The 15,212-nt window shown below is 41.3% G+C and overlaps 1 protein-coding gene across 1 annotated transcript in view; it reads right to left on the bottom strand.

Annotated features, from left to right (window-relative positions):
- The window catches only part of PROSER1 (proline and serine rich 1), a 66,162-nt gene that overhangs the window by 10,600 nt on the left and 40,350 nt on the right, over window positions 1-15,212 (bottom strand). Inside the window, exon 10 of the mRNA XM_084879512.1 lies at window positions 10,352-10,396. Within this exon, the coding sequence (XP_084735638.1) occupies window positions 10,352-10,396 (45 nt within the window). The remainder of the gene's footprint in view (window positions 1-10,351; window positions 10,397-15,212) is intronic.

Raw genomic sequence — 15,212 nt, 5'->3', positions numbered from 1 at the left:
AAAAGCCTATGTGACCATTAGAAATGAACAACCAGTCACTATGAATTGCACTGACCACCAGGGGGCAGTTGCTCAATGCAGTAGCTGTACCCAGATAGTCAGTGTGCTCTCACAGCCAACCTCCTACGGACCCCCAAGGCTGGCCCACTGATTGGCCCCGAAGGAGTGGGAGGTGTCTGGCCAGCCTCCCATGGCTCCTCCCTCACACCAGCCAGTTTCCCACGGCCCCTCTCCCCACCCTCGCCAGCCAACCTCCCAGGGTCCCTCGCTCCAACAGGCCGGCCCCTTGATAGGCCTTGACCGCCAGTCAGGCCAAGGGGCCATACCCATGAACGAATTCATGTATTGGGCCTTCCAATAATAACATTAAACGTAAGTGTATTAAATGCTCCAATCAAAAGACATAGGATAGTTGAATGGGTGAGAAACATGACCCATATACTAGGTGTACCAGTTAATGTGGATATTTTTCAATAGATGGAATTACACATATGTTGATATATATCTGTTTTGATATGTATGCTATTTTGTTGTATTGACAGCAAGCTTCAATGCTTCAAATGTCAAATTTGCTGAAGGTGTTAAAACCATATTTTTACGCTTAAAAATGTCAAATTTCATACCCCAACTTTCATTTGTGGGAAGTTTTAATTCATTATTTTGCAGAAAAGTGCTGCTGAATACTTCAGGAAGCTTATGGTGAACATGCTCCATCTCAAGATACTTGTGAAGGCTGGTTTAAATGCTTTAAAAGTGATGATTTCGATGTGAAAGACAAAGAAAGTCCAGGTCAACCAAAAAAATTTGAAAACCAACAATTACAAGCATTACTAGATGAAGATGCATGTCAAACTCAAACACAACTTATAGAAAGATTTAACATTGCTCAGGAAACAATTCCCGATCATTTACAAGCAGTGGGAAAGATTGTAAAGAAAGGAAAATGGGTGCCATATCAACTGAGAAAAGACAAATGGAAAACTGAAACGTCATCAGTAAAATGTTGCTTTAATGGCACAATTGAAAATCTTTTTTGCACTGAATTGTGACTGGAGATAAAAGTGGATTTATTTTGATAATCCCAAATATACAAAATAATGGATTGATTCAGGTCAACCATCAACATTGACTGAAAAGCCAAATCGCTTTGGAAAGACAATGTTCTGTGTTCGGTGGGATCAGGAATTTGTGGCGTACGTATTATGAGCTTGTAAAACCAGGGGAAATCATTAATACTAATTGCTATCAACAATGAAACATCAATTTGAACCACACTTTGATCATGAAACAACCAGAATGTGCCAGGTGACACGGCAAAGTAATTTTGCTTCATGATGACTCACCATCACACACTTCAAAACCAATTAAAGATGCGTTAAAAGATCTTGCCAGGGAAGTATTAGCACGCTGGCTATATTCACAAGACCCTGTTCCTTATGATTACCACTTGTTCCGATCGTTGGCACACGCACTTTCTAAGCAGCACTTATAAACATACGAAAAAGTGGAAAATTAGGTCTCTGAATGGTTTGCCTCAAAACAAGAAAAGTTCTATTGGGATGGTATCCACAAATTACCTGAAAGATGGTGGAAATGTGTAGCTAGCAATGGACATTATTTTGAATAAAGTACTTTTGATGTTTCTCTTAAAATTATCGTGTTTTCTTTGATTACAAAATCCACATTATTAATTGGTACACCTTGTATATGCTGTCTACAATAGACCCACTCAGGACAGAAAACATACACAGGGTGAAAATGAAAGAATGAAAAAAATTTTCCATTCAATTGGAAACAAAAAATAATCAGGGGCAGCAATACTTATATCTGACAAAATTGAAACAAAGGCCATGCAAGAGATAAAGAAGGTGATCTATAGTAATAAAAGTGTAATATGCAAATCAACTGAACAGCAGAACGACTGTCCAGGTGACCACACTATGACACTCACTGGTGCCCGGCCAGCCAAGGCAGTTGTGATTCGATTGGTTGGGGCTCCCACCATCGCCCCATAATCGTCCCATAGAGGGAGGCCCAGGCCACTGGCCGGAGGGGTGATGAATCAGGGAGTTCCACAATCATCCCAAAGAGGGAGGCCCAGTGGGCTGTGGCGAGTGGGCAGGGCCTCCCTCTGTGGGGTGCAATCCATTGCCCCAAAGAAGGGGGCCCAAGCTACCCCACGGTGGCACAGGGGCGGGTGGGCAGGACCTCCTACTGTGGTGGTGATCCATTGGGGAGCCACAGTCAAGTGGGCAGGGCCTACCTCTTTGGGGTGATTGATTGGGGAGCCCTGCATTCAATTGCAGGGCTTCCTGACCATGAGAGGGCACAGGCTGGGATGAGGGATCAATTTCATGCACCAGGACTCCAGTTATATAATAATAAGGGACTGATCCAACAAGTAGACATAACCCTAGTAAACATGTATATACCCAATATAAGAGCACAATATACTAAAAAACAAAACAAAACAAAAAAAAAAAAAAAACTCTTGGAGGATGTTAAGGGAGAGATGGATAGCAATTCAGTGACAGTAGTGGACTTTAACCCGCCTTACTGACATCATTGGATAGATCTTCTACACACAAAAAAAAAAATCAACAAGGAAACAGCAACATTAAATGTTGAATAGAACATGTTGATTTAATTGATATTTACAAATAAAATTCATCTTGAAACTGCAGAATATACATGTTCACTAATGCACATGGGACATTGTCAAAGATAGACCATATGGCCGAAACTGGTTAGGCTCAGTAGATAGAGCGTTGGCCTGCGGACTGAAATGTCCCGGGTTCGATTCTGGTCTAGGGCATGTACCTTGGTTGCGGGCACATCCGTAGTGGGGGTGTGCAAGAGGCAGCTAATTGATGTTTCTCTCTCATCAATGTTTCTAACTCTATCACTCTCTTCCTCTCTGTAAAAAAAAAAAAAAAAAATCAATAAAATATATTTTTTAAAAAGATAGACCATATGTTAGGAAAGCAAATAATTATCTACAAGTCAAGAAGACTGAAACCATATCAAGCATGATCACAATGGAGTGAAACTGGAAATCAACTATAATAAAAACAGACACATGGAGGCTAAATAGTGTGCATCTATAAACCAGGAGGAGGTTCAATTCCCAGTCAGAAAACATACCCAGGTTGTGCGCTTGATCCCCAGGGGTTGGAGGGATGCAGAGGCAGCCAAATAATGATTATCTCTCTTCACTGATGTTTCTAACTCTCTCTTCCTCTTTGAAATCAATGAAAATATATTTTAAACAAAGAAACAAAGAGTGAGCACACAAATAAATGAAATCAGAAATGAAGATGACAAAGTAATAACTAAAAACACAGAAACACAAAGGATTATTAAGAAAATACTATGAACAACGACATGCAAATAAATGGGACAACCTGGGCAATTTGACAAACTCCTAGAAAGATACTATCTTCAAAACTTCAGTAGGGAAGAATCAGAAAACCTTAATAAAGCAATAAAAACTAATGAGATTGAAGTAGTAATAAAAAAATTCCTAGTAGACAAAAGTCCTGGACCAAATCACTTCACAGGGGAATTTTACCAAACTCTCAAAGAATTAACACTTATCCTCCTCAAAGTGTTCCAAAAATTAAAAGAGGAAGGAAGACTTCCAAGCTCTTTATAAAAAGCCAGTATTATCCTAATTCTAAATCAAATAAAGACACTACAAAGATAGAAAATTACAGAACAATATCCCTAATGAATATAGAGGTTAAAACTCTCAAAATATTAGTAAATAGGATTCAGCAATATGCTAAAAAGATTACACACCATGACCAAGCAAGATTTATTCCAGGGATGCAAGGCTGATAAAATATTCACAAATCACAAAGGTAATATATCACATCAACAAAATGAGGGATAAAAATTACATGATCATATAAATAGTTGCAGAAAGCATTCAACAAAATCCAGTACCCATTTATGCTAAAAATTATCAGCAAAGTGGGAATGGATAATAAAATAATAAATGTCATATATGACAAACCTATAGCCAATATTATACTTAGCTGGCAAAAACAAAGTGTTTCCCTTAAGAACAGGAACAAGACGGAGATGTATGCAAATGCATCCTTATTCAAAATAGTACTACGTACAAGTCCTAGCCACAATGACCAGAAAAGAAACAACAAAAGGCATCCAAAATGGAAAGGAAGATGACATATTTTACATTAAAAACTATATAAAGAATCCACACCGAAACCGGTTTGGCTCAGTGGATGGAGCGTCGGCTTGGGGACTGAAGGGACTCGGTTCGATTCCGGTCAGGGGCATGTACCTTGGTTGCGGGCATGTCCCCAGTGGGGGGTGTGCAAGAGGCGGCTGATCAATGACTCTCTCTCATCGATGTTTCTAGCTCTCTCTCTCCCTTCCTCTCTGTACAAAAATAATAAAATATATTTTAAAAAAAAACTATATAAAGAATCCAACAAAAATGACTATATTTAATAAGTGAATACAACAAAGTAGCAGGATACAAAATTAATGTCCAGAAATCAATGGCATTATTACATGATAGAGGCCTGGTGCTGGAATTTGTGCACAGATGGAGTCCCTCAGCGTGGCCTGTGGGCCGAAATTGGTAGCCCAATGCTGCCTGGCACTCCAGCGTATCCTAATCAAGCTGCGCCTGCCGCAGGCTTGCCAGTCGTGAGCCCTGCATCTGGCACCTGTCCCGAGAGAGATGGGGATGGGGCTGTGATGCAATTGGTCCTCTGGACAGGCGGTGGGATGCCCAGGAAGGCCCAGGATCCATATTTTTCCTGCTGTGAGTAGCTGCAAAGTGGCTTATGTGTGTCACCCCTGCTCAGGAACCACCTGAAGGCTGCTTTTATATCGTTTCTTCCTTACGGAGCACCTAGGGAGGGTAAGTGCCCACAGTGCCCAAGGCCGACTTCCAAAAGGCCAGCAGAGCTGTTGGGATCGTGCTAGCGGCACCGGTCTGCTGGTGCCTAGTCCATTCTCCGGAGATTGGACCTGCAGGACTACTGAGGGGGTGACTGCCACCCAGCTGGTGGTCTGCAAGGATGGGTCGATCAGGTGAGTGGCATTCCTGCTGTGGGAGCACACTGACCACTAGGGGACAGCTCCTGCATTGACTGTCTGCCTTCTGGTGGTCAGTGCACATCATAGTGACCAATCGACCAGTCATCTGGTTGTTTGGTTGCTTAGGTTTTTATATATATACACTAGTGGCTGGGTGCATGAAATTCATGCACTAAGTAGGGGGATGTCCTTCAGTTCGGTCTGTGCCTTCTCACAGTCTAGGAGCCCCATGATTGATAACCCTGCAGAGGGAGGTCCTGCCGACCACCGCTGGCCGGGTAGTCTGGGCCTCCCTCTTTGGGGAGATCGTGGAGCCTCCCATTGTAGAGCAATCATGGAGCGATGGCAGGGCCCCCTGACCAATTGCATTACAGCCACCTTGGCAGCAGCAGTCAGTGCTGGGTCGCCGCAGCAACCGTGACCCAGGAGGGACCAAGAGGTCAGTAGTTCAGCCCTCTCGCTAGTCCCTACCCTTCCGAGCTGCTGCATGCGCAACCTGGCATTCAGTTGTCCATTCAGTCGTTTTGGAAATTACAGACCCTGGCTCTTTATTTATTAGGGTAGATATAGATAGTGAATTTTCAGAAAGAGAATAAAACACAATCCATTTACCATCGCAACAACAAGATATCTAGGAATAAACTTAATCAAGGAGGTAAAAGAACCACTGTATTTTTCCATGAATAAGGTGCTACTTTTTCTACAAACAGGCTTCCTCTAATCAGGAGCCTTAATGTTACTGACATCAACTGATGCCACAATTGGAGGTGGAGGTAGAGAGTGCATAGATGCAACAGGGACGGAAGCTTTATGAGCCCATAAAGATTCCAAAAAATTTTACTCTGCAAAATTCAAACTGAATGAAATCAGCCATGCAAAAGAGAATGGAAACTGAGTTGTAGGGAGACAATTTGGACCTCCTCACACTGAGTTTATAATCAGATAGCAGAGAAAACAGAACAACAACTCCTTAACATGCCAAAAAAAGAAGAAAGCCTTTAGAGGAAAACAAGCAAAATGGGCAAACTTGGAGTAGAGGCTTAAGACTTGGATTGTGGAGCAATGCCAGAGTGGCTTATGTGTGTTACTCAAACTTATTCAATGTCTAGGCAAGAATGTTTGCAAGTGAAATGAACATTGTTGATTTTGCACGAAAGGCAAAATGGTGCTTCAATTTCATGAAGAGAGAAGGCCATGAGAACACTAAAAAGTTAGCTGAGAAAATGCCACCAGTTTATGGGAATGATTGCAGATATAAAGACAGTGACTCAGAAGATAGCAGTGATACAATAAAAATTAAGAAATTGAATGTCTAGAACTAATAGTGATGAAGAAGAGAGCAGTGATGCAACAGAGGCTGAATAAAGTGATATGCGGCATAATATCACAGTTCTAGTATGTCAACATTACCTGCGGTAATCTACACTAATAAAAAAAAGAAAGATGCAAATTGACCATACCTTTGCGATGCCCACCAGCCAATCAGGAGCAAGTATGCAAATTAACCAAAAAAAGATGGTGTCTTGCCTATGCAGGCGCTGAGCAGCTGGGGGTGGAACATTTGTGTCGCTGCCATGGCGACAACATAGCCGTTCTACACCACCCCGGGTGCACGGGGAAGGGTAGAGGGTAGGAGACTGTGTGTGTGTGTGTCCCTCAGCCCAGCCTGCACCCTCTCCAATATGGGAACCCTCGAGGGATGTCCAACTGCCCATTTAGGCCCGATCCTACTGCTGGCTCCCAACAACTCGCCTGCCTGCCTGCCCCCAACCGCTTCTTCCTGCCAGCCTGATCACCCCCTAATCATTCCCTTGATGCCTAACTGCTCCCCTGCCAGTCAAATTGGCCCTAACCGCCCACCCCTGCTAGTGTGGTCACCCCTAACTGCTGTCCCCTGCAGGCCTGTTCCCTCCCAACTGCCCTCCCCTGCTGGCCATCTTGTAGCAGCCATCTTATGTCCACATGGGAGCGGCAATATTTGACCACATGGGGGCAGCCATCTTATGTGTTGGAGTGATGCTCAATTTACATATTACCTCTTTATTATATAGAGCACATGTGTCAAACACAAGGCCCGCGGGCCAAATCCAGCCCGCCAGGCCTTGCAATGTGGCCCGCACCGTGCTGTCATCACTGCACTCTGCTGTCAGTTTATGACACTGTCAGTTTATGACTGTTCAGTAAACCATTCGGCCCGCGATTTAGGCTGGATTTTAGATTTTGGCCCCTTCTCGGATTGAGTTCGACACCCCTAATATAGAGGGATGAACTGGGATTTACTCAACGTTGGCTGATTATATGCAAATCACCTAACACAATATACTACATAAACAAAATGAAGGATAAATATCATACAATATCATCAATAGATGAAGAATAAGCATTAGAAAAAAACCAGCATCCCTTTATGATAAAAACTCTCAGTACATTGGGAATAGAGGGAATATACCTCAACATAATAAAGACCATATAGACAATCCCATAACTAACATTATTCTCAATGTTAAAAATTTAAAAGCATTTTCCTTAAGATCAGGAACAAGATAAGATAGATGTCCACTTTCACAACTTTTATTCAACATAATATTGAAGTTTTAGACACAGGAATCAGACAAGAAAAAGAAACAAAAGACATGCAAATTAGAAAAAAAAGTATAACTATCATTATTTGAAGGTGACATAATACTATACAGAAAGAAACCTGAAAGTTCCCACCAAACAACTATTAAAACTAATAAACAAATTCAATAAAGTAGAAGGCAAAACTAATATTCAGAAATTAGTTGCATTTTTATATACCAAAAGCAAACTACCAGAAAGAAAATTAAGAGAACAATTGCATTTATAGTTGCATCGATAAAATAAAATAAAATATTAGGACTAAATTTAACCAAGAAGGTAAAAGACCTGTACTCAGAAAACTGTAAGACATTGAAGAAAGATATAGAGGATACAAATAAATGGCAAAATATGGGTAGGAATCAACACTGATAAAGTACTTATACTACCCAAAGCAGTTTACAGATTCAAAGCAATCCCTATCAATATACCAATGACATTTGTCATAGAATTAGAACAAATAATCCAAAAATTTATAATAATAAAAAGACTGAGAATAGTGAAAGTAATCTTGAGAAAGAAGAGAGTTCAAGTTATCATGCTACTTAATATCAAACCATACTACAAAAGGCTATATTTATTATTAATCAAAACAGCATGGTATTGGTATTAAAAACTAAAATTAGCTCAAAGAATCAGAATAAGAAGCTCAGAATAAACCCACATGTATGTGGTCAATTAATCTATAAAAAAAGAAGAAAGAATATACAATGGGGAAAAGACAGTCTCTTCACTAAATAGTGTTGGAAAAAGTAGACGGGTGCAAGAAAATACCTTGATCATTTTCTTACACCATATACAAAATAAACTCAAAATTAATTAAAGACTTAAATGTAACAACCCAAACCATAAAACTTCTAGAAAAAAAAAACACAGTAAATTCTTTGACAATGCTCTTAGAAATATTTTTGGATATTATCTACTCAAGCAAGAGAAACAAAAGACAAAAAAATTAGACTACATTAAACTAAAACATTTTTACAAAGGAAACCATCAACAAAATGAGAAGACAACCTAATGAATCAGAGAATATATTCTCCAATGATACATCCAATAAATGCTTAATATCTAAAATAGAAACCAAACTTATACAACTTTGCACTAAAACAAACAAACAATCTGGTTAAAGAATAGGCAGAAGACACAATATAATACATAGATGGTATATTATATAATTATACACCTGAAATCTGAATAATTTTATTAAGGAACTAGAGGCCCAGTGCATGAATTTGTGCATAGGTGAGGTCCGGCTGGCCTGCCCTGATTGGGGGTGATTGGGACAGGCTGCCTGGGAACAGAGGACATAGGAGTTAGCTGGCTAGCCCTGCCCCTGGTCAGCCTAATATGCAAATTGTCCCTTCAACCAGGAGTTCGAGCAGAGGTTAGGGCCGGCCAGCAAATCGCCAATGGGCCCTATCCCAGGGGCAGGGCTGGCCAGGGGTAGGGCCCATTGCTGGTTTACTGGCCAGCCCTAACCCCTGCTCAAACTCCTGGTTGAAGGGACAATTTGCATATTAGGCTTTTAAATATCTGTTTTCTGATGGTCTTAGGCGACCCTGATAGCGGTTCTCAACCTGGGCTGAGAACCGCTGCCGTAGAGCCTAAGACCATCAGAAAATACAGATATTTACATTACAAATCATAATAGTAACAAAATTACAGTTATGAAGTAGCAACAAAAATAATTTTATGGTTGAGGGTCACCACAACATAAGGAACTGTATTAAAGGGTTGCGGCATTAGAAAGGTTGAGAACCACTGCATTAAGGGATGTCCAACTGCCGGCTTAGGTGGCAGTCGGACATCCCTCTCGCAATCCAGGACCCCTCTTTCCTTACTGCCCACCTGCCATCGCCACTGTGCTTGCCAGCTGTGAGCCTGGCTTCTGGCTGAGTGGCGTTCCCCCTGTGGGAGTGCACTGACCACGAGGAGGCAGCTCGATTTGAGCATCTGCCTGGTGGTTAATGTGCGTCATAGTGACTGGTTGTTTAATGTTTGGTCGATTTGCAAATTAGGATTTCATTATTTTAAAATATTTATTATTTTACTATATATATATAAATATATATATATATATATATATACACACACACACACACACACACACACACACACAGATATATTATAGTGCTAAGTGGGTATTAAACTTATTGGATCTCTAGAAATTTATATAAATGTCTAAGCACTCTTTTGTATACTTGAAATTTAATATTAAATGTCAACTGTAATTTAAAAAGTAAAAACCTTTTTTTTAATTAAAAGAAATTAAAGTAGTATCTGATGTAATGTTTTTCTCAAAAAGAGTTTTTATCACATCTATGTGTTTATATCAAAAAGAAATGAGGCTTCTCTATAATATACTGTAAAGTGAATGTAGATATAATCCACCTAGCAGTTAGATTACATTGAAAATGTTGCAAATACAATACAAAGACATATGGTTAATTTTAAATTCAGTTAGCATGTGCATTTCATAATGTATATATAAAATGTACACTATTAAGTCTCTTTTATCAAGTACTGATCAGTTAAATTCTTTAACTGGCAACTTTCCCTAAAGCATACACTCAATTCAAATTGTTATCTGTGAATAACAACTGAGCACACAATCAAGACAGAAATCAGTTATATCTGAATCAAATTTGGTACTTACTTTGATTCTGTGTAGGTTTTGACTGACTGGAAAGGTCTTCATTTTCTATATAAAAATTAACAAACAAGAAGTTAATTTCAAGTTTTAGTCAAATTATTTAACACCATAATAATAATCAGCAACTGGAGCCAAATAAAGAAAAATCCAGGATATGTATGTATACTATGTTAGGAAAAACCACTTATGCCAAGAGAAGCTGGGGAGGAAATAAATAAGAATCATAGTAATAACTATATATAGAATAATAGGATCATGAATAATTGATCCTACAACATCTGCCACGTTGCTCCTTCACTTGTAAGGTTTTGAATAAATATTGTCATATTAAAGATACACTAGAGGCCCGGTGCACAAATTCACGCACCAGTGGGGTCTCTCGGCCTGGCTGTAGGATTGGGCTGAAACCAGCTCTCCAACATCCCCCAAGGGGTCCCGGATTGCAAGAGGACATAGAACAGGCCAATGGACCCCACTGGTGCACTATCGGGGCCAGGGAGGGAGGTGAGAGGTTGGCCAGTCAGGGAAGGACCACAGGAGGGCTCCAGAGTGTGTCTGGCCCGTCTTGATTGGTCTCAATAGGCCGGACCCTAGTAGCAACCTAACATACAAGTGTCTACCCCCTGGTGGTCAATGTATGTCATAGTGAGTGGTTGAGCAGCCTTAGCTTATCATTACGCCTTGATTGGTTAAACGACCAACTGGCCGACAGGACACTTAGCATATTAGTCTTTTATTATGTAGGATTTAAGAACACTTTTTGGAAAGATGATTGTCTACATAAACCATCCAAAAGAAAGTGTAGCCTGTATATGGAATGCAGAGAGGAACCACTGGCAAAGCTAACAGACAGTCACTTCTGGGGACCACCCCCCACAACAGTGGAACAACTCTAAAGTGGGAGGCAGATGTATGTAGAATCCACTGCTATCCGAGGAACCAATTTTGCAAGCCATGTAGATCATCGAAGAAAACAGAAAGTGGCCCTGCCCACTTGTTGCACTCAGTTATGAAAAAGGCTCTATGCTAGAAAACTACCCTAGTTTGGACTGAGTTGAAGCCCATGAGACTGATAACCTAACCAACACTCCTTTGCACCCACCATGGGAAACTATTAGTCAAAGATACAATAGAAAAAAAATACCTCTTATTGCTTGACAGTAACTGTCCAAGAAACCAATAATTCAACATGCATAAGATCAAAAGGGAATACACAAGCCCTGACATGATCAGCCAAAAACAAACACACACACACACACACACACACACACACACACACACAAACACCACCACACACATGTAACTTGTTTAAAGAACTTAATACAAACGAACAACTGGGACAGATGATGTCTATCAAATGGAGATGCAATAAAAGAAAAAAACTTTAAAAACCTATAATGCAAATTAAGAATACATATAATATTGTAAGATATAGCAGAGAAGGTAAACACTTTATAAAAATGTGACTCCAAATCACTAACTATAAAGAATGGTGAAGATTAGAAATAATATTATCAAAAGCTAAATAAGAAAAATAAAATTTCACTGAAAATGGCAATACTGCAAAAAAATAGATATCATACATGGATAAGTGACTTAGAAGACAAATACAGTGCAAAATAAGAGTATTTGAGAAAAAAGAACAGGTGAAAAACCACTAATTAAAGGAACAATAAAAACAAAATTTCCTAAACCTTAAAGACTTGGAGTTTAACTAGCCAAAGGGCTTACAGAGTTATAGGAAGAATTATACACCTAGACATTTTGTTGAAATATCTGAACTCCAAGATCCAAGGCATTTCTGAACTCTACAGATAAGGAAACTTTTATTTGTGAGATTTCAGAAAGAAACTAAGGTTCTGATAGAGAAAATAAAATGAACTGGAATTGGTTTCTCACCTATAGCACTATATGTGTCCTTTTTGAAAAAAGCACTTGAAACATTTTCCATTAAAAGAAAATTAGAATGAACATATCAGGAAAGGAAATCAATGAACAGGAGAAATAGTAAGAAGCCATAAATTCAGAGGCACAGAAGTAAAAATGCATAGAATTCCAAGAAAAGATAAATGGATAAAAAAAAAAAAGAGCAAATATGAAGTCAAATGATGGAGTGTAAAACAAGCTTTTTTTTTTTTTAGAGGTAATGTATACTGACAACCATAAGAATATGAAAGTGATCACTAGTAATGAAAGATAAAATTTTAAAGCTAAAAAACTATTATCTATATACCAGAGACCTGGTACACGAAATTTGTGCAGCACAGCCTACACCTTCTCCAATCTAGGATCCCCCAGGGATATCCCTGCAGGATCGGGAGTAAACTGACAGTTGGACATCCCTCTCACAATCCTGGACTGTTGGCTCCCAACCGCTTGCCTGCCTGCCTGCCTGCCTGATCAGCCCCTAACTGCTCCCCTGCCAGCCCTATTTCCTCCAACTGCTCTCCCCTGCAGGCCTAATCTCACCCGCAACTGCCCTCCTCTGCTGATCTGGGCACCACAGTGGAAGCCGTGCAGAGCAGCAGCTGAGGGAACAATGGGAAAGTCAGGGCTGAGGGAACTCTGGAAAAGCTGCAGGGAGCAGCTGAGGGGACCTGCTCCCCTACGGGGCTGAGAAATCTCCAGCAGCAGGCATGGCCCCTGGCATGGCTGCAGGAACCACAGCAGCAGGTGCACAGAGGGGATGCCAGACCTCCTGAACCCACAGGACCCCAGGAACTGGGATGGCAGGTGTGCAGAGCAGCTGGACTTGCACCCGCTGTGCACGCTACCATCTTGTGACAACGTTATGGCATAAGGGTTAACTTGTATATTACCACTTTATTATTTAGGATATACTAGTAAAACCCTAATACGCAAGCAGACCGAATGGCAGAACAACTGAACAACTAGTTGCTATGCCATGAACTGACCACCATGGGGTGTGTGCAGAATATGGTGGGCGTCAGCAATAGCAGGATGGTGGAGCAGTTGAGTGGGGGCACCAGACCAAGGCAGGGTGCCAGTCGCTGTCAATGGGGCAAGCCTCTGGTGGTTCCAAAAATTCTTTTGCTCCCGCACACCATAGTCCCACTGGGCACTTGCACCTTCTGCCGGTGCCAGCCTCATTTGCACCTGTAGCTGGCGCAGGAGCCACCATTCACACCTGCTTCACACATCTGGCACCAACCCCAATCGCTTGCCACTGTCAGTGGGTATAAGCGGTGGCTGCCAGCCCCCAATACTCCTCAGGACTTCTCCACCTACCCTGCTCCAGAGGGGCGATTGGGGCCAGCAGCCTCTTCTTATACCCTCTCCCAGGGACCGCCCTGCTTGCACCCGCAGCCAGCTCCAGAGTCACCACTTGCACCTACTACCAGGGCCCAGGACCAGTCCCAATTACTTGGCAATGTCAGCAGGAGCAAGCAGCAGCCGTCAACCCCAATCACCCTGAGGGTTTCTCCACCTCCCAACGTTCGTGAGGGGCGATATGGGCAGCAGCTGCTGATCGCACTTGCTGACGGCACTGGACTCACTTGCACCCCTGATGGTGTCACCCCCCAATTACTCTGCACCATCAGCGGGTGCGAGCAGGGCTGGTGCCATCAGCGCATGGGAGTGGCAGCAGCAGAAGCAGGACTGCCAGCAGACAGGGAACCAGGGGCCGTGACTGGGAGGGACCGGCAGGGTCGTGGAGGATGGACTGAGACACCCAGCCCCTGTGCCCACCGCAGCCTCGTGACCCACAGTTCTTTTCTTTTTCTTTCTTTCTTTCTTTCTTCTTTTTTTTTTTTAAAGATACAACTTCTAGCCGAAACTGGTTTGGCTCAGTGGTAGAGCGTCGGTCTGCGGACTGAAAGGTCCCAGGTTCGATTCCCGTCAAGGGCATGTACATTGGTTGTGGGCACATCCCCGGTAGGGGGTGTGCAAGAGGCAGCTGGTGGATGTTTCTCTCTCATTGACATTTTTAGCTCTCTATCCCTCTCCCTTCCTCTCTGTAAGAAAAAAAAAAAAAAAAAGATACAGCTTCTATTTATTTATTTTAATTAAATTATTAGTTCCTTTCAAGGTGTAAAAAATTCGTCCACTGGGTCCCTAGCACAAGAATAATAATGAAAAAAAAGTAAAATAGAAGGGGAAAATAAGAAAACTTTTTTAACTTTACAGTTGTTTGAAATTCCTATTATTAAGTCTCTTCACTGATTTAATAAATAGAATCCATTTATATATAATTTGTAAACCAAGTAACCTACCAAATAAACAAATCTCAAAAATATTTGAAAATATATAAGAAAAGAACTTTTGTAAAAATAAAAACAAAAATGAGTTAGGACAATATTAATAAGGCCTGGTAAAAGGAAATATTATAAAGTATAACTCAGCTGACTTTTTTTATGCCTAGGAAACTCAGAATACTTTGAAGATAAAAACAGGCCTAAGATAAAGTGTATATTTGTGGGGAAGAGACAGCTATATATACCCCAAGACTGTTGAGAAGCACTGGACCAGGCTCCCCTGAACTGGCAGCCTTCACTGCTGCTGAAATCTCTCCCAGAGTGACTGGCTCTGCCAAAGAGACCGCACCATCTTGAAAAGGAGAGTGGCTAATATCTGGGTACTCTACAACCACAACACCTAGGCAAAAGCTGTGAACCCAGGAACACGGGATCTCAAGCAGTGTGAATACACGGACTCAGATGAGCTCTGCACCTTCTCATGGAAAGGTCAAATTTCCCCTAAGGAAAGGAGAGAGATACATTACCAGACACCAGAAGAAGAGAGATCATGGGGTTACAAAGAAAAGCCCACATATAAAAGAAAAGAGGGCATCAATAAAATAGAGGCAAGCAATATGTCAGAGAAAGAATTCAGAGAAATGGTC

The sequence above is a fragment of the Pipistrellus hanaki genome (assembly GCF_964339955.1).
Source record: "Pipistrellus hanaki genome assembly, chromosome: 3".
NCBI classification, from domain to species: domain Eukaryota; kingdom Metazoa; phylum Chordata; class Mammalia; order Chiroptera; family Vespertilionidae; genus Pipistrellus; species Pipistrellus hanaki.
The sequence above is the reverse complement of the archived record's forward strand: the minus strand, read 5'-3'. Positions and strand labels throughout refer to the sequence as shown.